At 44.0% G+C, this 19817-nt stretch overlaps 1 protein-coding gene across 1 annotated transcript in view; it reads right to left on the reverse strand.

The window, feature by feature from the left end:
- Positions 1-19817, reverse strand: part of LOC106543001 (uncharacterized) — a 100531-nt gene that overhangs the window by 52416 nt on the left and 28298 nt on the right. The window contains exons 3-11 of the mRNA XM_087704937.1: positions 6391-16581; positions 5294-5436; positions 5113-5180; positions 4225-4397; positions 3651-3677; positions 2785-2927; positions 1954-2021; positions 964-1136; positions 1-6 (exon numbers count right to left, since the gene is read on the reverse strand). The exon at positions 1-6 is cut by the window's left edge and continues 21 nt beyond it. Coding sequence (XP_087561063.1) covers positions 1-6; positions 964-1136; positions 1954-2021; positions 2785-2927; positions 3651-3677; positions 4225-4397; positions 5113-5180; positions 5294-5436; positions 6391-16581 — 10992 coding nt within the window. The remainder of the gene's footprint in view (positions 7-963; positions 1137-1953; positions 2022-2784; positions 2928-3650; positions 3678-4224; positions 4398-5112; positions 5181-5293; positions 5437-6390; positions 16582-19817) is intronic.

A 19817-nucleotide genomic window follows, 5' to 3' on the forward strand; every position in this document is an offset into this window, starting at 1 on the left:
GATAATCTGAAATGGAAAAAGAATTGCAAAAATGGAAAGAAAGTCACAAAAGAAGGGCCAAGACCACACCTCACAAAGGAAGACCCAAGACCACTCTCCCAATCTCTCTACCACGAGAAATATAAGATATAACAAAGCCCTCCTAAATACTTCCAATTATACCATTTCAACAAATCTTAGATAGTAGGGTTGCAAATTATCCCAAGATCCCCAAATATGAGCAGTCTTTTAGTTCAAATAGGCCACTGTGACTAATTCTATATAAAGTATCCACCTAGTCCAGTGATGGCTAACCTTTTTGTTGTTACATGCCAAAAATGTGCGAGCCCGCACCCATAATGCAATGCGTACTTGACACCCCCGCATTCCCTGCCCCCTGTGCAGGTGCATGCAACCATCCTGCACTCCCCATGCCCATGTGACACCCTCCACGACCCATTTTAGGCCTATTAGGCCTCCCTGCAGCCTCCTGGAAGCAAAAATGGGCCGCGGGGGGGGGATGCTGCACCCCCCAGGCTCCCCCTGTGCATGCATGTGCGACCCCCCCTCCATGCATGAAAGCGGATCTCTCTCATGCATTCCGCCACCTGCACATGCACAGCAGAGACCCAAAAACCAGAGGCTTCTGCATGCCACCTATGGTTCGCCATCACGGACCTAGTCCAATGATTGCTTATAAGAAGGTTCTAGGACAGCATCAGAAAAAAAGCATTCAGTAGTACAAAGCCACCACGTGATGTCTCCAAATGACCATGAGGTGTTAATAAACACTGATGCTATCTTGTGAGCATCTAGATTTTAGTAGCCTGGTAGAGCGAAAGAAAGTCTTGTGGCCATCTGGCATCTCTCCAAGGTGTCCCAGAGAGAAACTATCATTTAAGTTACATGACATTGGTCAGAGTTGATTCCGTGCCGGCCAACCTGATACTCTGTTTAGTCGTGAAAGCAATATCTGCTTCTTACCATTTACAAAAGGGCTGTCTGGGTCCAGATTGAACCTCTCCATCTTGGTGAAACCGTTGGTCGCATTTCTGAATTTACGATATATGTTCACTCGATCAAAAGGGGGAGCAGTAGCGGTTTTGCGGTAGCAGCAGACACTGTCTACACCGGTGTTCTTGCCCTCATTCACGGGTCTGAGAATAGAAAGACACAACTTGAGATACACTCAGAGAAGCTGTAGAAAACTCCACAGAGGTAAGGTCACACTTGGATCTGCCTGGCAGGCCAAAAAGTAAAAGGTGAAGGCCTTTTATACTTAATACAGGTCTGCTGTATTATTGCAACTTTGACCATTTTGTTGACACTGGTTTGTTCCATTTGTGTGCCACCTCATTCTCCCCCCCCGCCCCCCGGTTTAAGTATTCAGAATCCCCTTTGGGTATTTCCTAGCTGACTTCATTCTTGAATGGCTCCCTACAGTTAGAGGGACACAGAACTATCACCCTCTTTTTGGAGTTTTTCAGACAATCTGGTATATCATTTTAAATTTCACTTTATATCCGATTGTGGGAAGGAGTGGAGGAAGCTAACCATGGAGCCTCTAATGAAGTGATAGGAACTGAATATTGAAGCAAAGAAATGGGTTGGGATGAAAAGGAGTCTTTTAGAGATTTGTATATCAATCTGATATGTTACAGACTGAAACTGAAACAAACTAAGGGTTCTCTAAAACGGGTCTCTGGTCCCTGTCTGTGACATGCCAGAAATCATGCCATGCAAACAGGCGAAGCCCCACCATGGGATGCAGGCAGCATGTCAAACCATGTGCCCTCCGATCCATGGAAAAACCTCTCTCCACAGAAATGGTTCCTGGTGCCCAAAAGGTTAGGGAGCGCTGCTGTAAAATATGACTAGATGTTGCGAGACGTCCATATCAGAATTCTTTCGTCCCCATAACAAAGCATTTAGGTATCACAAAAAAAACAAAACCCTCCATTCCATATTACCTACCTTAATGTTGATAAACTACAGTTGATCAAATCAGGAACAATCGTGCTTGTATTCAAGATCTTTCCCATCTAGGTGTAAAGGAAGAACAATTTATTGTGGTGGTAAAACACAATTGCTGATTATTTTATGAAAATCTTATGTGGAAGAGCTACTAGGCTAATTAGAAATAAAATTCCTTATACCACCAGGCTTGAAATTTTAGGCCTGGATAACCCTGAAATACGCCGTCTACGTTTCAACCTAAGCTTAGTACACAAGATCATCTGCCATTACGTCCTACCTGTTAGTGACTACTTTAACGTCAATCGCAATAACACAAAGGCTGTCAATAGATACAAATTAAATGTAATCTGCTCTAATCTTGATAGCAGAAAATACGACTTCAACAATAGAGTAGTAAATGTCTTGAACACTCTACCTGATCCTGTTGTTAGTTCATCTAATCCCATACCTTTTACCTTAAACTGTCTATCGTGGACCTTATACATTTCTTAAGAGGTCCATAAAGGGGGGTGGGGGTGGGGTGCATTTGTATTTACTTATTTCGTGTGTTTATGGCTGTTTTGCTTACTTATATTCATTTATTTGTGTCATTTTTCATGTATCCATGTCCATGTCTATACTAATACTTGTTTCCTTTAATTGTTGACAAATAAAAATAATTAATAAATAAGTATGCATTTGTGTCCTCACCAATTTACATAAGAGACCTTGCCTTAGTTTAATGAAAAAACTATATATTTATTGTCAATAGTAAAATACTATTGCTGACTATATTATGAAAATCCTAAGTGAAGAGCTACTGGACTAAGTATGCACTGATCTTCTTACCAAATTAACAAAGAGTAGCTGCGTTGATCTGAAAGTCCTTGATGTGGGATCAGCCATCTCTGGCCTATAGATCAAATTGGTCACAGTGAAGTTGACCGTAAAGCATTCAGCTGCCACTGGAGGTTTGGAGGTGGGAGGAGGAGCTAGAAGAGATACAGTGAATCTCAAATATTGAAACCAAAGTTAATAGCATATAATCAATCCATCAATCACTATTTTGTATTTTTCACTTTCTGTCATGGACAAAGGGGATTCAGTGGTGCATTACAGAAGTTTAAGAACAGGCAGATGCTTTTCACACTTTGAAAGTAACTGTTATTCTGGATCTGCTGTGGATCCAGAAAAGGGCAAGAAGCACAAGGAGTGGCTGAAAAGAAAGTTGTGCAAATAAAGATTGATGGGTGAAGTCTTAAGAAGAGAAAACTGCACATGACTATGGTAGCGCTATTCAAGAATATAAATGAGTACTTTGCAGAAGGGAATGGCTATAAAGTCCCAAGTGAGAAATAAATTCACAAGGCAGTTTCTTGTTAGTTCTACAGGAGACTTTCTAATGGTCAGAATCAGAGTTGGAATATCAGAAATCAGTATCCACTCTCTGTTTGAAGATCTCTACTGAACACACCACTTTGGGGATTGACATAGTATACGGGTTAACAGCTTTTACTATCTGGAAAATCTTCTAATATTCAATCTGCTCCTACATCCCTGTAGTTATCACCCATTGCCTGTGGCAAAAGCCTCTACACTAGAGCATACTGTCATACTGCTCTGCAATCAGTATATTTGGGACAAGGTTGGACATTTTAGATTGTGTACCACAGTTGGAGTCCATGGCACAAAATACTTCTGTGAAGTGTACTTACTGGTCTCAGGTGTTGCTTCATGATAATCTGAAATGGAAAGAGAATTGCAAAAATGGGAAGTGTCACAAAAGAAGGCCCAAAACCACACTAAAATGGAAAGTCTCTCTGAAGCCCTCCACCATGAGAAAAATAAGATACAATAAATTCCCCCTACACACTTCCAATTATTTGACGTCAACAAATCTCAGATAGCAGGGTTGCAAATTATCTGAAGGTCCCCAAATAGTCTTTAGTTTTAGTAAGCCCCTATGAAGTAATTCTAGATAAAGTCCATCTAGTGGTTGCTTGTAAGAAGGTCCTGAGAAGGTCCTGAGTCTAAGAAAAGTCACCCAGAAGCCCCGAGGCAGCAGGCCTGGACTGCAAAACTACAAATGACAGTAAACACTGCTTCTGTGTAGTGGTCATCTAGATTTTAGTAGCGCAAATTTGGTATACCTGAAGAAAGTCTTGCAGCCTCTGGCATTTCTCCACTGGGTCACAGAGGGGAACTATCCCTTAACTTACAAAACAGAACCGATTCAATTCCAGCCAACTCATAACCTCTTTAATCATGAAAGCAATATCTGCTTCTTACCATTAACAAAAAGGCTCTTTGGGTCCAAGTTGTAATTCTGCAGCTTGGTGAAACCGTTGGTCTCATTTATGAATTTATGATACGTCTTCACTCGATCAAAAGCGGGAGCAGTAGCAGTTTTACGGTAGCAGCAGACACTGTCTACTCCGGTGTCCTTGTCCTGATTCACAGATCTGAGAATGAAAAGACAGAACTAGAAACGTACTCAGAGAAGCTGTAGAGGTAATCACATAGGTAATGTTGCACTTGGATCTACCTGGCAGGCTAAAAAGTAAATAGTGAGGTCTTCCATTTCAGACTTAATACAGTTCTATGATCCCCTTTTCGGAATTTTTCAGATGGTATTTTTAATCTGGTGTTTTATTCCTCTTCAAACCTTATTGTGGGAAGGAATGGAAGTGGAAGAAGCTAACCATGGAGCCTCTAACGAAGTGATAGGAAGTGAATATAGAAGGAAAGAAATTATTTGGGATATAAATGCCGAAGGGAGTCTTTTAGTAATAGCAATAGCAATAGCAGTTAGACTTATATACCGCTTCATAGGGCTTTCAGCCCTCTCTAAGCGGTTTACAGAGTCAGCATATCGCCCCCACAGTCTGGGTCTTCATTTCACCCACCTCGGAAGGATGGAAGGATGAGTCAACCTTGAGCCGGTGAGATTAGAACCGCTGAACTGCAGATAACAGTCAGCTGAAGTGGCCTGCAGTACTGCACCCTAACTTCTGCGCCACCTCGGCACTTTTAGAGATTTGTATATCAATATGATATGTTAGAGACTTTTATTAAAACAAACTATGGGTTCTCTCAAATAGATTAAATGTTTCGAGTAATCATCCCCTTGATGGGGCATTTGCATCATGAAAAAAAATCTCCATCCATGTTACTTACCTTAATGTTGATAAACTGCAATTGATGAAATCAGGACCAATGTCACTGTTTTTCAATATATCTCCTAGCTAGGTATAAAGAAAAAAACTATGTAATTATTGCCAATAATAAAACACTATTGTGACTATATTATGAAAATCTGATGCGGAAGAGCCACAGGGGTAAGCATTTATGTCCTTACCAATTTACCAAAGATTCTTTCCATTGAGCTGAAGATCCTTGACTTGGGATTACTCATCTGTGGCCTATACATCAAATTATTTGTAGTGAAGTTGAGCGTAAAGCATTTAGTTGCCACTGGAGGTTTGGAAGTGGGAAAAACAGCTGGAAGAGAAATAATAGATCTCAGATATGGAAACCAGAATTAATAGTATATTATCAGTGTATCAATCACTGTTTTGTACTTTGCAGTATATATTATGACCAGTGGTATTTCTGTATTGGATAATTTAAGATACTGGATCTCAGTTATAGAAACCAAAGTTGATGGCACATCATCTTTCCTTCCTTCCTTCCTTCCTTCCTTCCTTCCTTCCTTCCTTCCTTCCTTCCTTCCTTCCTTCCTTCCTTCCTTCCTTCCTCCCTCCCTCCCTCCCTCCCTCCCTCCCTCCCTCCCTTACTCCCTCCCTCCATTGCACTTTGCACATCATATCATGAACTCAGTTCAGTTGTGTATTACAGTAACACAAGTTTGGCAACTGGGATACAGGTTCCATATTTTGAAAGTACAGTTAGTCTTCCACTTTCGACCACAACGGAGCCCAAAATTTCTGTAGCTAAGCAACACAGTTATTGTTAAAAGAGTTTTGCCCCATTTTATGATCTCTCTTGCCACAATTGTTAAGTGAGTTACTGAGGTTGTTAATAGCCAGTTGTTACGTGAATCTGGCTTTCCCATTGACTCTGCTTGTCAGAAGGTCACAAAAGGTGATCACATGACCCCATCGTGAATATATGCCAGTTGCCAAGCATCCAAATTTTGATCATGTGACCATGGGGATGCTACAATGGTCATAAGCGTGAAAAACGATCCTAAGTCACTTTTTTTTGTGCCATTGGACCTTCAAATTGTCATTAAGTGAATGATTTAAATGGTTTAGAGAGGTTTAGAATGGTCAAGAACTACCTGTAATTGCAATTTATTATTGCTTATTGGTCCAGAATATCCTGGCCATATGTGATTTATTTACCCGATCAGCAGTAAATCACTGCAGAGCAACGTCTAATTCCTGAGAATGAATTAGAGTAGCCTAGAACACATTGCAAAAACAAGCTTACCTGTCCTTGTCTCTGAAGTAGAAGTTGATATTATATTTGTAGGGGGTGTAGAAGTCCGGAAGGGGCCCAAGCTCGTCACACTCATCTCAGGAGGACTAACAGATTCCATTTGGTGGGAGACTGAAGAAACTAAAGTGGAAGTAGTAGAGATCTCTTCTCCTACAGGAATCAAAGTAGTTCTCTCCAGAATGGAAGGGGTGGTGGAAGTCACAAGCGATTCTCTGGTGCTGCTCTCTGGGAAAGATGTGGAGGATACTAGGATCCCTGGAGTTGGTGCCGTGGTCGTAGAAATAAAAGAGGTTATTCTGCTTCCTACTGATGCCGTAGAAGGCACTATACTCGCTGGAGAACTTTGTTTAGGTGTGGTAGCCCCTGGAGAAGTAGCCAAGTACTTTGTGGTGATAGAATGTTGAGTAGTCGTTTCTGAATAACTAGTAGTCTTTGTAGAGCTGGAGGTCATTGTGGTCACTGGGGAAGAAGTGGTTGTTGCTGTTATTGTGGTCTCCAATGTGGTGGTTGGTGGAGAAGTAGTTAAGAAGGAAGCTGTCATTGGTGTACTAGCAGAAGTAGTTATGGTGCTCTTTTCCAAAATGGTTGTATGTGATGTTCGCTCCGGAGCAGAGGTGGACGTTTGCTCAGGGGTAGAAGGACCTCTGGAACTGGGAGTTACAGATATTGCACTACTAGATGAAGCAGAAGTGGTCACTCGCGAACTGGATGGTGTCATGCTAGTCTGTGAAAAAGATGTAGAGGACATTGCACTCTCTGGAGTTGGTGTTGTGGTTTTGGAAATAGAAGAAGTTACTGTGCTCTTTGCTGATGCCGTAGAAGGCACTGTACTCATTGGAGAACTGGCTGCTTCTGATGTGATGGATTCAGGTGTGGTGGCCTCTGGAGAAGTAGCCAGGTATTTTGTGGTGATAGAATGTTGAGTACTTGTTTCTGAAGAGCTAGTAGTCTTTATAGAGCTGGAGGTCATTGTGCTCACTGGGGGAGAAGTGGCTGTTTCTTTTGTTGTTGATTTCAACGAGGTGGTTGGTGGAGAAGTAGTTAAGTATTCCATGGTCGTTGGAAGTTGAGTAGTGGTTTTTGTTGTACTACTACTAATTGTGGAACTCTCAGGGAAAGGGCTGGAAGGCGTTGTGGTCTCAGGGGCAGATGTGGCAGTTTGTGACGTGGTGGATGCAGTCAAGGTGGTTGCTGGGAATGTTACAGAGACTGCTTTGCTCTCTGGAATCGTACTTGTGGTTTCCATAGTGGGTGAAGTCACCATGCTACTCTTTCCTGAAGCTGTAGTACTCTCTCGAGCAGCCGTAGCTGTTTCTGATGTGATGGATTCAAACATGGTGGTCTCTGGCAAAGGTGTGGAGTATGCTGGGCTCTCTGACATGGAAGCTGTCATTGGTGTACTAGCAGAAGTAGTTATGGTGCTCTTTTCCAAAATGGTTGTATGTGATGTTCGCTCCGGAGCAGAGGTGGACGTTTGCTCAGGGGTAGAAGGACCTCTGGAACTGGTTATGGGAGTTACAGATATTGCACTACTAGATGAAGCAGAAGTGGTCACTCGCGAACTGGATGGTGTCATGCTAGTCTGTGAAAAAGATGTAGAGGACACTGCGCTCTCTGGAGTTGGCGTTGTGGTTTTGGAAATAGAAGAAGTTACTGTGCTCTTGGCTGATGCCGTAGAAGGCACTGTACTCATTGGAGAGCTGGCTGCTTCTGATGTGATGGATTCAGGTGTGGTGGCCTCTGGAGAAGTAGCCAGGTATTTTGTGGTGATAGAATGTTGAGTACTTGTTTCTGAAGAGCTAGTAGTCTTTATAGAGCTGGAGGTCATTGTGCTCGCTGGGGGAGAAGTGGCTGTTTCTTTTGTTGTTGATTTCAACGAGGTGGTTGGTGGAGAAGTAGTTAAGTATTCCTTGGTCGTTGGAAGTTGAGTAGTGGTTTTTGTTGTACTACTACTAATTGTGGAACTCTCAGGGAAAGGGCTGGAAGGCGTTGTGGTCTCAGGGGCAGATGTGGCAGTTTGTGATGTGGTGGATGCAGTCAAGGTGGTTGCTGGGAATGTTACAGAGACTGCTTTGCTCTCTGGAATCGTACTTGTGGTTTCCATAGTGGGTGAAGTCACCATGCTACTCTTTCCTGAAGCTGTAGTACTCTCTCGAGCAGCCGTAGCTGTTTCTGATGTGATGGATTCAAACATGGTGGTCTCTGGCAAAGGTGTGGAGTATGCTGGGCTCTCCGACATGGAAGCTGTCATTGGTGTACTAGCAGAAGTAGTTATGGTGCTCTTTTCCAAAATGGTTGTATGTGATGTTCGCTCCGGAGCAGAGGTGGACGTTTGCTCAGGGGTAGAAGGACCTCTGGAACTGGTTATGGGAGTTACAGATATTGCACTACTAGATGAAGCAGAAGTGGTCACTCGCGAACTGGATGGTGTCATGCTAGTCTGTGAAAAAGATGTAGAGGACACTGCGCTCTCTGGAGTTGGCGTTGTGGTTTTGGAAATAGAAGAAGTTACTGTGCTCTTGGCTGATGCCGTAGAAGGCACTGTACTCATTGGAGAGCTGGCTGCTTCTGATGTGATGGATTCAGGTGTGGTGGCCTCTGGAGAAGTAGCCAGGTATTTTGTGGTGATAGAATGTTGAGTACTTGTTTCTGAAGAGCTAGTAGTCTTTATAGAGCTGGAGGTCATTGTGCTCGCTGGGGGAGAAGTGGCTGTTTCTTTTGTTGTTGATTTCAACGAGGTGGTTGGTGGAGAAGTAGTTAAGTATTCCTTGGTCGTTGGAAGTTGAGTAGTGGTTTTTGTTGTACTACTACTAATTGTGGAACTCTCAGGGAAAGGGCTGGAAGGCGTTGTGGTCTCAGGGGCAGATGTGGCAGTTTGTGATGTGGTGGATGCAGTCAAGGTGGTTGCTGGGAATGTTACAGAGACTGCTTTGCTCTCTGGAATCGTACTTGTGGTTTCCATAGTGGGTGAAGTCACCATGCTACTCTTTCCTGAAGCTGTAGTACTCTCTCGAGCAGCCGTAGCTGTTTCTGATGTGATGGATTCAAACATGGTGGTCTCTGGCAAAGGTGTGGAGTATGCTGGGCTCTCCGACATGGAAGCTGTCATTGGTGTACTAGCAGAAGTAGTTATGGTGCTCTTTTCCAAAATGGTTGTATGTGATGTTCGCTCCGGAGCAGAGGTGGACGTTTGCTCAGGGGTAGAAGGACCTCTGGAACTGGTTATGGGAGTTACAGATATTGCACTACTAGATGAAGCAGAAGTGGTCACTCGCGAACTGGATGGTGTCATGCTAGTCTGTGAAAAAGATGTAGAGGACACTGCGCTCTCTGGAGTTGGTGTTGTGGTTTTGGAAGTAGAAGAAGTTACTGTGCTCTTTGCTGATGCCGTAGAAGGAACTGTACTCATTGGAGAGCTGGCTGCTTCTGATGTGATGGATTCAGGTGTGGTGGCCTCTGGAGAAGTAGCCAGGTATTTTGTGGTGATAGAATGTTGAGTACTTGTTTCTGAAGAGCTAGTAGTCTTTATAGAGCTGGAGGTCATTGTGCTCGCTGGGGGAGAAGTGGCTGTTTCTTTTGTTGTTGATTTCAACGAGGTGGTTGGTGGAGAAGTAGTTAAGTATTCCATGGTCGTTGGAAGTTGAGTAGTGGTTTTTGTTGTACTACTACTAATTGTGGAACTCTCAGGGAAAGGGCTGGAGGGCGTTGTGGTCTCAGGGGCAGATGTGGCAGTTTGTGACGTGGTGGATGCAGTCAAGGTGGTTGCTGGGATTGCTACAGAGACTGCTTTGCTCTCTGGAATCGTACTTGTGGTTTCCATAGTGGGTGAAGTCACCATGCTACTCTTTCCTGAAGCTGTAGTACTCTCTCGAGCAGCCGTAGCTGTTTCTGATGTGATGGATTCAAACATGGTGGTCTCTGGCAAAGGTGTGGAGTATGCTGGGCTCTCCGACATGGAAGCTGTCATTGGTGTACTAGCAGAAGTAGTTATGGTGCTCTTTTCCAAAATGGTTGTATGTGATGTTCGCTCCGGAGCAGAGGTGGACGTTTGCTCAGGGGTAGAAGGACCTGTGGAACTGATTATGGGAGTTACAGATATTGCACTACTAGATGAAGCAGAAGTGGTCACTCGCGAACTGGATGGTGTCATGCTAGTCTGTGAAGAAGATGTAGAGGACACTGCGCTCTCTGGAGTTGGCGTTGTGGTTTTGGAAATAGAAGAAGTTACTGTGCTCTTGGCTGATGCCGTAGAAGGCACTGTACTCATTGGAGAGCTGGCTGCTTCTGATGTGATGGATTCAGGTGTGGTGGCCTCTGGAGAAGTAGCCAGGTATTTTGTGGTGATAGAATGTTGAGTACTTGTTTCTGAAGAGCTAGTAGTCTTTATAGAGCTGGAGGTCATTGTGCTCGCTGGGGGAGAAGTGGCTGTTTCTTTTGTTGTTGATTTCAACGAGGTGGTTGGTGGAGAAGTAGTTAAGTATTCCTTGGTCGTTGGAAGTTGAGTAGTGGTTTTTGTTGTACTACTACTAATTGTGGAACTCTCAGGGAAAGGCCTGGAAGGCGTTGTGCTCTCAGGGGCAGATGTGGCAGTTTGTGATGTGGTGGATGCAGTCAAGGTGGTTGCTGGGAATGTTACAGAGACTGCTTTGCTCTCTGGAATCGTACTTGTGGTTTCCATAGTGGGTGAAGTCACCATGCTACTCTTTCCTGAAGCTGTAGTACTCTCTCGAGCAGCCGTAGCTGTTTCTGATGTGATGGATTCAAACATGGTGGTCTCTGGCAAAGGTGTGGAGTATGCTGGGCTCTCCGACATGGAAGCTGTCTTTGGTGTACTAGCAGAAGTAGTTATGGTGCTCTTTTCCAAAATGGTTGTACGTGATGTTCGCTCCGGAGCAGAGGTGGAGGTTTGCTCAGGGGTAGAAGGACCTGTGGAACTGATTATGGGAGTTACAGATATTGCACTACTAGATGAAGCAGAAGTGGTCACTCGCGAACTGGATGGTGTCATGCTAGTCTGTGAAGAAGATGTAGAGGACATTGCACTCTCTGGAGTTGGTGTTGTGGTTTTGGAAATAGAAGAAGTTACTGTGCTCTTTGCTGATGCCGTAGAAGGCACTGTACTCATTGGAGAGCTGGCTGCTTCTGATGTGATGGATTCAGGTGTGGTGGCCTCTGGAGAAGTAGCCAGGTATTTTGTGGTGATAGAATGTTGAGTACTTGTTTCTGAAGAGCTAGTAGTCTTTATAGAGCTGGAGGTCATTGTGGTCTCTGGGGGAGAAGTGGCTGTTTCTTTTGTTGTTGATTTCAACGAGGTGGTTGGTGGAGAAGTAGTTAAGTATTCCATGGTCGCTGGAAGTTGAGTAGTGGTTTTTGTTGTACTACTACTAATTGTGAAACTCTCAGGGAAAGGGCTGGAGGGCGTTGTGGTCTCAGGGGCAGATGTGGCAGTTTGTGACGTGGTGGATGCAGTCAAGGTGGTTGCTGGGATTGCTACAGAGACTGCTTTGCTCTCTGGAATCGTACTTGTGGTTTCCATAGTGGGTGAAGTCACCATGCTACTCTTTCCTGAAGCTGTAGTACTCTCTCGAGCAGCCGTAGCTGTTTCTGATGTGATGGATTCAAACATGGTGGTCTCTGGCAAAGGGGTGGAGTATGCTGGGCTCTCTGACATGGAAGCTGTCATTGGTGTACTAGCAGAAGTAGTTATGGTGCTCTTTTCCAAAATGGTTGTATGTGATGTTCGCTCCGGAGCAGAGGTGGACGTTTGCTCAGGGGTAGAATGACCTGTGGAACTGATTATCGGAGTTACAGATATTGCACTACTAGATGAAGCAGAAGTGGTCACTCGCGAACTGGATGGTGTCATGCTAGTCTGTGAAGAAGATGTAGAGGACATTGCACTCTCTGGAGTTGGTGTTGTGGTTTTGGAAATAGAAGAAGTTACTGTGCTCTTGGCTGATGCCGTAGAAGGCACTGTACTCATTGGAGAGCTGGCTGCTTCTGATGTGATGGATTCAGGTGTGGTGGCCACTGGAGAAGTAGCCAGGTATTCTGTGGTGATAGAATGTTGAGTACTTGTTTCTGAAGAGCTAGTAGTCTTTATAGAGCTGGAGGTCATTGTGGTTGCTGGGGGAGAAGTGGCTGTTTCTTTTGTTGTTGATTTCAACGAGGTGGTTGGTGGAGAAGTAGTTAAGTATTCCATGGTCGTTGGAAGTTGAGTAGTGGTTTTTGTTGTACTACTACTAATTGTGGAACTCTCAGGGAAGGGGCTGGAGGGCGTTGTGGTCTCAGGGGCAGATGTGGCAGTTTGTGATGTGCTGGAGGCAGTCAAGGTCATTGCTGGGAATGCTACAGAGACTGCTTTGCTCTCTGGAATCGTACTTGTGGTTTCCATAGTGGGTGAAGTCACCATGCTACTCTTTCCTGAAGCTGTAGTACTCTCTCGAGCAGCCGTAGCTGTTTCTGATGTGATGGATTCAAACATGGTGGTCTCTGGCAAAGGTGTGGAGTATGCTGGGCTCTCTGACATGGAAGCTGTCATTGGTGTACTAGCAGAAGTAGTTATGGTGCTCTTTTCCAAAATGGTTGTACGTGATGTTCGCTCCGGAGCAGAGGTGGAGGTTTGCTCAGGGGTAGAAGGACCTGTGGAACTGATTATGGGAGTTACAGATATTGCACTACTAGATGAAGCAGAAGTGGTCACTCGCGAACTGGATGGTGTCATGCTAGTCTGTGAAGAAGATGTAGAGGACATTGCACTCTCTGGAGTTGGTGTTGTGGTTTTGGAAATAGAAGAAGTTACTGTGCTCTTTGCTGATGCCGTAGAAGGCACTGTACTCATTGGAGAGCTGGCTGCTTCTGATGTGATGGATTCAGGTGTGGTGGCCACTGGAGAAGTAGCCAGGTATTCTGTGGTGATAGAATGTTGAGTACTTGTTTCTGAAGAGCTAGTAGTCTTTATAGAGCTGGAGGTCATTGTGGTCTCTGGGGGAGAAGTGGCTGTTTCTTTTGTTGTTGATTTCAACGAGGTGGTTGGTGGAGAAGTAGTTAAGTATTCCATGGTCGTTGGAAGTTGAGTAGTGGTTTTTGTTGTACTACTACTAATTGTGAAACTCTCAGGGAAAGGGCTGGAGGGCGTTGTGGTCTCAGGGGCAGATGTGGCAGTTTGTGACATGGTGGATGCAGTCAAGGTGGTTGCTGGGATTGCTACAGAGACTGCTTTGCTCTCTGGAATCGTACTTGTGGTTTCCATAGTGGGTGAAGTCACCATGCTACTCTTTCCTGAAGCTGTAGTACTCTCTCGAGCAGCCGTAGCTGTTTCTGATGTGATGGATTCAAACATGGTGGTCTCTGGCAAAGGTGTGGAGTATGCTGGGCTCTCTGACATGGAAGCTGTCATTGGTGTACTAGCAGAAGTAGTTATGGTGCTCTTTTCCAAAATGGTTGTATGTGATGTTCGCTCCGGAGCAGAGGTGGACGTTTGCTCAGGGGTAGAAGGACCTGTGGAACTGATTATGGGAGTTACAGATATTGCACTACTAGATGAAGCAGAAGTGGTCACTCGCGAACTGGATGGTGTCATGCTAGTCTGTGAAGAAGATGTAGAGGACATTGCACTCTCTGGAGTTGGTGTTGTGGTTTTGGAAATAGAAGAAGTTACTGTGCTCTTGGCTGATGCCGTAGAAGGCACTGTACTCATTGGAGAGCTGGCTGCTTCTGATGTGATGGATTCAGGTGTGGTGGCCACTGGAGAAGTAGCCAGGTATTCTGTGGTGATAGAATGTTGAGTACTTGTTTCTGAAGAGCTAGTAGTCTTTATAGAGCTGGAGGTCATTGTGGTTGCTGGGGGAGAAGTGGCTGTTTCTTTTGTTGTTGATTTCAACGAGGTGGTTGGTGGAGAAGTAGTTAAGTATTCCATGGTCGTTGGAAGTTGAGTAGTGGTTTTTGTTGTACTACTACTAATTGTGGAACTCTCAGGGAAGGGGCTGGAGGGCGTTGTGGTCTCAGGGGCAGATGTGGCAGTTTGTGATGTGCTGGAGGCAGTCGAGGTCGTTGCTGGGAATGCTACAGAGACTGCTTTGCTCTCTGGAATCGTACTTGTGGTTTCCATAGTGGGTGAAGTCACCATGGTACTCTTTCCTGAAGCTGTAGTACTCTCTCGAGCAGCCGTAGCTGTTTCTGATGTGATGGATTCAAACATGGTGGTCTCTGGCAAAGGGGTGGAGTATGCTGGGCTCTCCGACATGGAAGCTGTCATTGGTGTACTAGCAGAAGTAGTTATGGTGATCTTTTCCAAAATGGTTGTATGTGATGTTCGCTCCGGAGCAGAGGTGGACGTTTGCTCAGGGGTAGAAGGACCTCTGGAACTGGTTATGGGAGTTACAGATATTGCACTACTTGATGAAGCAGAAGTGGTCACTCGCGAACTGGATGGTGTCATGCTAGTCTGTGAAAAAGATGTAGAGGACACTGCGCTCTCTGGAGTTGGTGTTGTGGTTTTGGAAATAGAAGAAGTTACTGTGCTCTTTGTTGATGCCGTAGAAGGAACTGTACTCATTGGAGAACTGGCTGCTTCTGTTGTGATGGATTCAGGTGTGGTGGCCACTGGAGAAGTAGCCAGGTATTCTGTGGTGATAGAATGTTGAGTACTTGTTTCTGAAGAGCTAGTAGTCTTTATAGAGCTGGAGGTCATTGTGGTCTCTGGGGGAGAAGTGGCTGTTTCTTTTGTTGTTGATTTCAACGAGGTGGTTGGTGGAGAAGTAGTTAAGTATTCCATGGTCGTTGGAAGTTGAGTAGTGGTTTTTGTTGTACTACTACTAATTGTGGAACTCTCAGGGAAAGGGCTGGAGGGCGTTGTGGTCTCAGGGGCAGATGTGGCAGTTTGTGATGTGGTGGATGCAGTCAAGGTGGTTGCTGGGAATGTTACAGAGACTGCTTTGCTCTCTGGAATCGTACTTGTGGTTACCATAGTGGGAGAAGTCACCATGCTACTGTTACCTGTAGCTGCAGTACTCTCTGGAGCAGCAGTAGCTTTTTCTGATGTGATGGATTCAAACATGGTGGTCTCTGGGAAAGGTGTGGAGTATGCTGGGCTCTCTGACATGGAAGCTGTCTTTGGTGTACTAGTAGTAGTTATGGTGCTCTTTTCCAAAATGGTTGTATGTGTTGTTCCCTCCGGAACAGAGGTGGACCTTTGCTCGGAAGTAGAAGGACCTCTGGAACCTGTTATGGGAGTTACAGATGTCGCACTACTTGATGAAGCAGAAGTGGTCACTGGTGAACTGGATGGTGTCATGCTAGTCTGTGAAAAAGATGTAGAGGACACTGTGCTCTTTGGAGTTGGGGTTGTGGTTTTGGAAATAGAAGAAGTTACTGTGCTCTTTGCTGATGCCGTAGAAGGCACTGTACTCATTGGAGAGCTGGCTGCTTCTGATGTGATGGATTCAGGTGTGGTGGCCTCTGGAGAAGTAGCCAGGTATTTTGTGGTGATAGAATGTTGAGTACTTGTTTCTGAAGAGCTAGTAGTCTTTATAGCGCTGGAGGTCATTGTGGTCTCTGGGGGAGAAGTGGCTGTTTCTTTTGTTGTTGATTTCAACGAGATGGTTGGTGGAGAAGTAGTTAAGTATTCCATGGTCGTTGGAAGTTGAGTAGTGGTTTTTGTTGTACTACTACTAATTGTGGAACTCTCAGGGAAAGGGCTGGAGGGCGTTGTGGTCTCAGAGGCAGATGTGGCAGTTTGTGATGTGGTGGATGCAGTCAAGGTGGTTGCTGGGATTGCTACAGAGACTGCTTTGCTCTCTGGAATCGTACTTGTGGTTACCATAGTGGGTGAAGTCACCATGGTACTGTTAGCTGAAGCTGCAGTACTCTCTGGAGCAGCCGTAGGTGTTTCTGATGTGATGGATTCAAACATGGTGGTCTCTGGCAAAGGTGTGGAGTATGCTATATTCTGTGGCGTAGAAGCCACTGTTGCTTTTCTTGTGGTTTCTAATTTTGTGGTTTCTGAAGGGCTAATATCCTTCGTAGAGCTGATTGTTAAAAAACTGGATGACTGTCTGCTCTCTGTATGAGAGATCGCTGTGGCTGATTTGGTGAATACACCATTTGTTGTTATATTCTCTTTGCTTGTAGTAATGAACACCATTTCTGTTTCAGTTTTTCCCTTTACTGTTCCTGTTGGTGCTGAAAGGATAGAAATAATTGGGATTAAATTAAGGTAGTATGAAGGACAGAACAAAGTTTCTAAACTGCAATTTGCTATAGAACATAAGATATAGTAAAGTTTTCATTCTTTTTGCTGGCATCACTGTTTCTTTACTTTTTTGTCTGTGTACGTCCTTTTCTTATTTTATTTTTATATAAACAATCCATTTTTCATTAACCGGTATGTCATCTGGATACAAATATTTTGTGCCAACATTAAAATATACAATCGTATTCATTATTTCATCTCATCTTGGCTTAATTTCCAATACCTTACTTTAAGTATCTAATATTATAACAATCCCATTGTGATTTATTTAACTCTATTAGTTATATTAACTATTAAGACATTTTCTGTACTTTAAATTTCTTTTACTATTAATTCGTATGTCTATTCTCTAACCACCTGTAAAAAGATTCCCAAGTGTCTTTATTTTTTGATGCCTTTTATCATGCAGATATTTTGTACAGTAGTTCTATGTATTTCCTTACAATAAGCACCAATGCGATTGCTTCCTTCATCAATTTGATTTAAGTTTATTAATTTTCTCTGTATTTGTTTGGGGCATTTGTCAGTCTTTCCCTGCCTTATTTTTCTTGGCTACTGATTTTCATGAGGTTAGGCAGATATTCAACTATACTTATTATAATGGAATATATTAATTTGTTGGTTGTATATTTCACCTTTCATTCAAATAGCTCCCCCTTCTTCATATTTTTCACATAAAACTCTTTGTTACATTGGGGTGAGGGAGAAAGTTTGGGCTAAATTCACCAGAAAGCTTCTGTGGCTGCAGAGGGTTAAGCATTGTACTATATTGTCTCTGGATTTCACCAGAGATGTTAGAAGCTGAGAACTTGGTTGCAGTGATCTGGTCTATCCTTATGCTAAGGACTTTTCTCTATAGTAGTCCTCATTTTATCACCTCAGTTGGGACCAGCAATTCAATCATTAAGTGAAGCAGTTGCTAAATGAAACGGTGATGATCTTCAACTTTCCCTCGATTAATAGACCTGTGAAGGTTGCAAATGCAAAGATTGCTTGCAAAGTCACTTTTTCATCCCATCAAAACTACAACGGTCACTAAAGAAGGCAGTTACTAAACAAGGATTACCCTTATAAAAGTTCTAAAGAAACGGCAAAACCTTACAATACATTCCTTCAGTTCTTCACTCAGCAGAAAAATATACCAGCATAAATTACATTGCCTGATGGCTGGGTCCAGTTCTTGGCAGCAGGGCTGGGAAAGGGTACTGCTCTTACAATTGTAATTCAGGTCAGGTTAAGGGCCCCAAATAGTGGATTACTTTGAATATGTTTCCTTTCCGTCCCCTGTCAGCATCACTGGAATTGAGTGATTTGTGGATGGGAGAGTAGGATGGAGGATTCAGCTACCTTTCAAATGCCCAAATATGTCCCTTTGTTTCAGTCAATGCACTCCACTAGCATGACCCTTGGATTACTTTTGGGTACAGTTGTTAGTACATCAGGTTGGCCTGATCAGGAAATAAAACTTTATAAGTTCTATATACTGTGAATCCCTTGGACTGCAAGGCGATCAAAATGGTCAATCCTAGAGGAGATCAACCCTGACTGCTCTTTAGGAGGCCAGATCCTGAAGAGGAAACTCAAATACTTTAGCCAGCTAATGAGAAGGAAGGACTCTCTGTAGAAGAGCCTAATGCTGGGAAAGATTGAGGACAAAAGAAGAAGGGGACAACAGAGAATGAGGTGCTGGATGGAGTCACCAAAGCAGTAGGCCTGAGCTTAAATGGACTCCAGAGGATGGTAGAGGACAGGAAGGCCTGGAGGAACGTTGTCCATGGGGTCATGATGGGTCGAACACGACTCGAACAACAACAAAGATCTATTGGACTCTGTTTTATTCTTGTTAGGTATACCAGCAAGTTTTCTCTGTCCTTTCTTGTAACATGGCATTATTTTAAATCTTTCTTAGGCTCCCTTCTTTCCCAGGGCTGAAATATGGGGGAATGTGTCTTTGAGTCATTATTGATTTCTGATGACCGCCTGGATCAGTTCTTGTAGGTTTCTTGGCACTTTTTTCAGAAGTGGTTTGTCCTTGCCTTTTTCTTTCTAGGGTTAAGAGAGAGAGGCTGACCCAAACTTACCCAGTGGGCTTCATGCCTAAAGCAAGACTAGAACCCAGGATCTTGGCAGTAGCTCCTAACCTGTTGCCTTAACCACTATACTAATTTATAATATAATAACAGAGTTGGAAGGGACCTTGGAGGTCTTCTAGTCCAACCCCCTGCTTAAGCAGGAAACCCTACATCACTTCAGACAAATGGTTATCCAATCTCTTCTTAAAAATGTCCAGTGTTGGAGCACTCACAACTTCTGGAGGCAAGCTGTTCCATTGATTAATTGTTCTAACTGTCAGGAAATTTCTCCTTAGTTCTAAGTTGCTTCTCTCCTTGATTAGTTTCCACCCATTGCTTCTTGTCCTGCCCTCAGATGCTTTGGGGAATAGCTTCGCTCCCTCTTCTTTGAGGCAGCCCCTGAGATATTGGAACACTAACTTGGCTCTTGAGATTTCATTTAAAGTATCTTTTATCAGTTAAAAGCTGTGTTCTTTTGCCCATGTTATCTGCCTGCCTTTACACCAGATTCAGCATTCTTCCAGAAGAATTCATAAATGACCCGGTGTTGTGTCCTGGCCAGCAGATGGCGCTGTGCAAGGCGCCTCTGATTGGCCAGGATGCATCTGCCTCTTGGCGGGAGAAACCCTGTACTCTCATTGGTTCCCCGTCTGACAGCTCGCTGTATAAATAGCTGTCAGGCGGGGGTTTTTCGTTGCCTGTTACTTGACCAAGTTGCTGTTAATAAACCGTTCCGTTGATCTCAGACCGGTCTCCTCAGTCGTTACTTCAGACTACAAAACCCATGTTTCAGGCCACTGACATAGTGGAGGGACTATGAGGAATACTAGGCAACTTCTCTCTCTTTCTCCCTTTGCCATATAACTCTGCTTGTGACCTGGCACACAACGCTTGTAACTTTCATCTTTGCTCCCATTTATCTCACATAGATGGATGTCCAAACAAATGTCAATGCTGGCAGTGAATGCTCATCACCAGCAGCACCTAGTAGTCATTGGTGGGATTCAGCCAGTTCGCATCTATTCAGGAGAACCGGTTGTTAACTTTCTAAGCAGTTTGGAGAACCGGTTGTTGGAAGAAACCTCCTTTTGTTT

The sequence above is a fragment of the Thamnophis sirtalis genome, unplaced genomic scaffold (assembly GCF_051295495.1).
Source record: "Thamnophis sirtalis isolate CommonGarterSnake01/CBP01778 unplaced genomic scaffold, rThaSir2_p1.2 scaffold_1, whole genome shotgun sequence".
NCBI classification, from domain to species: Eukaryota; Metazoa; Chordata; class Lepidosauria; order Squamata; family Natricidae; genus Thamnophis; species Thamnophis sirtalis.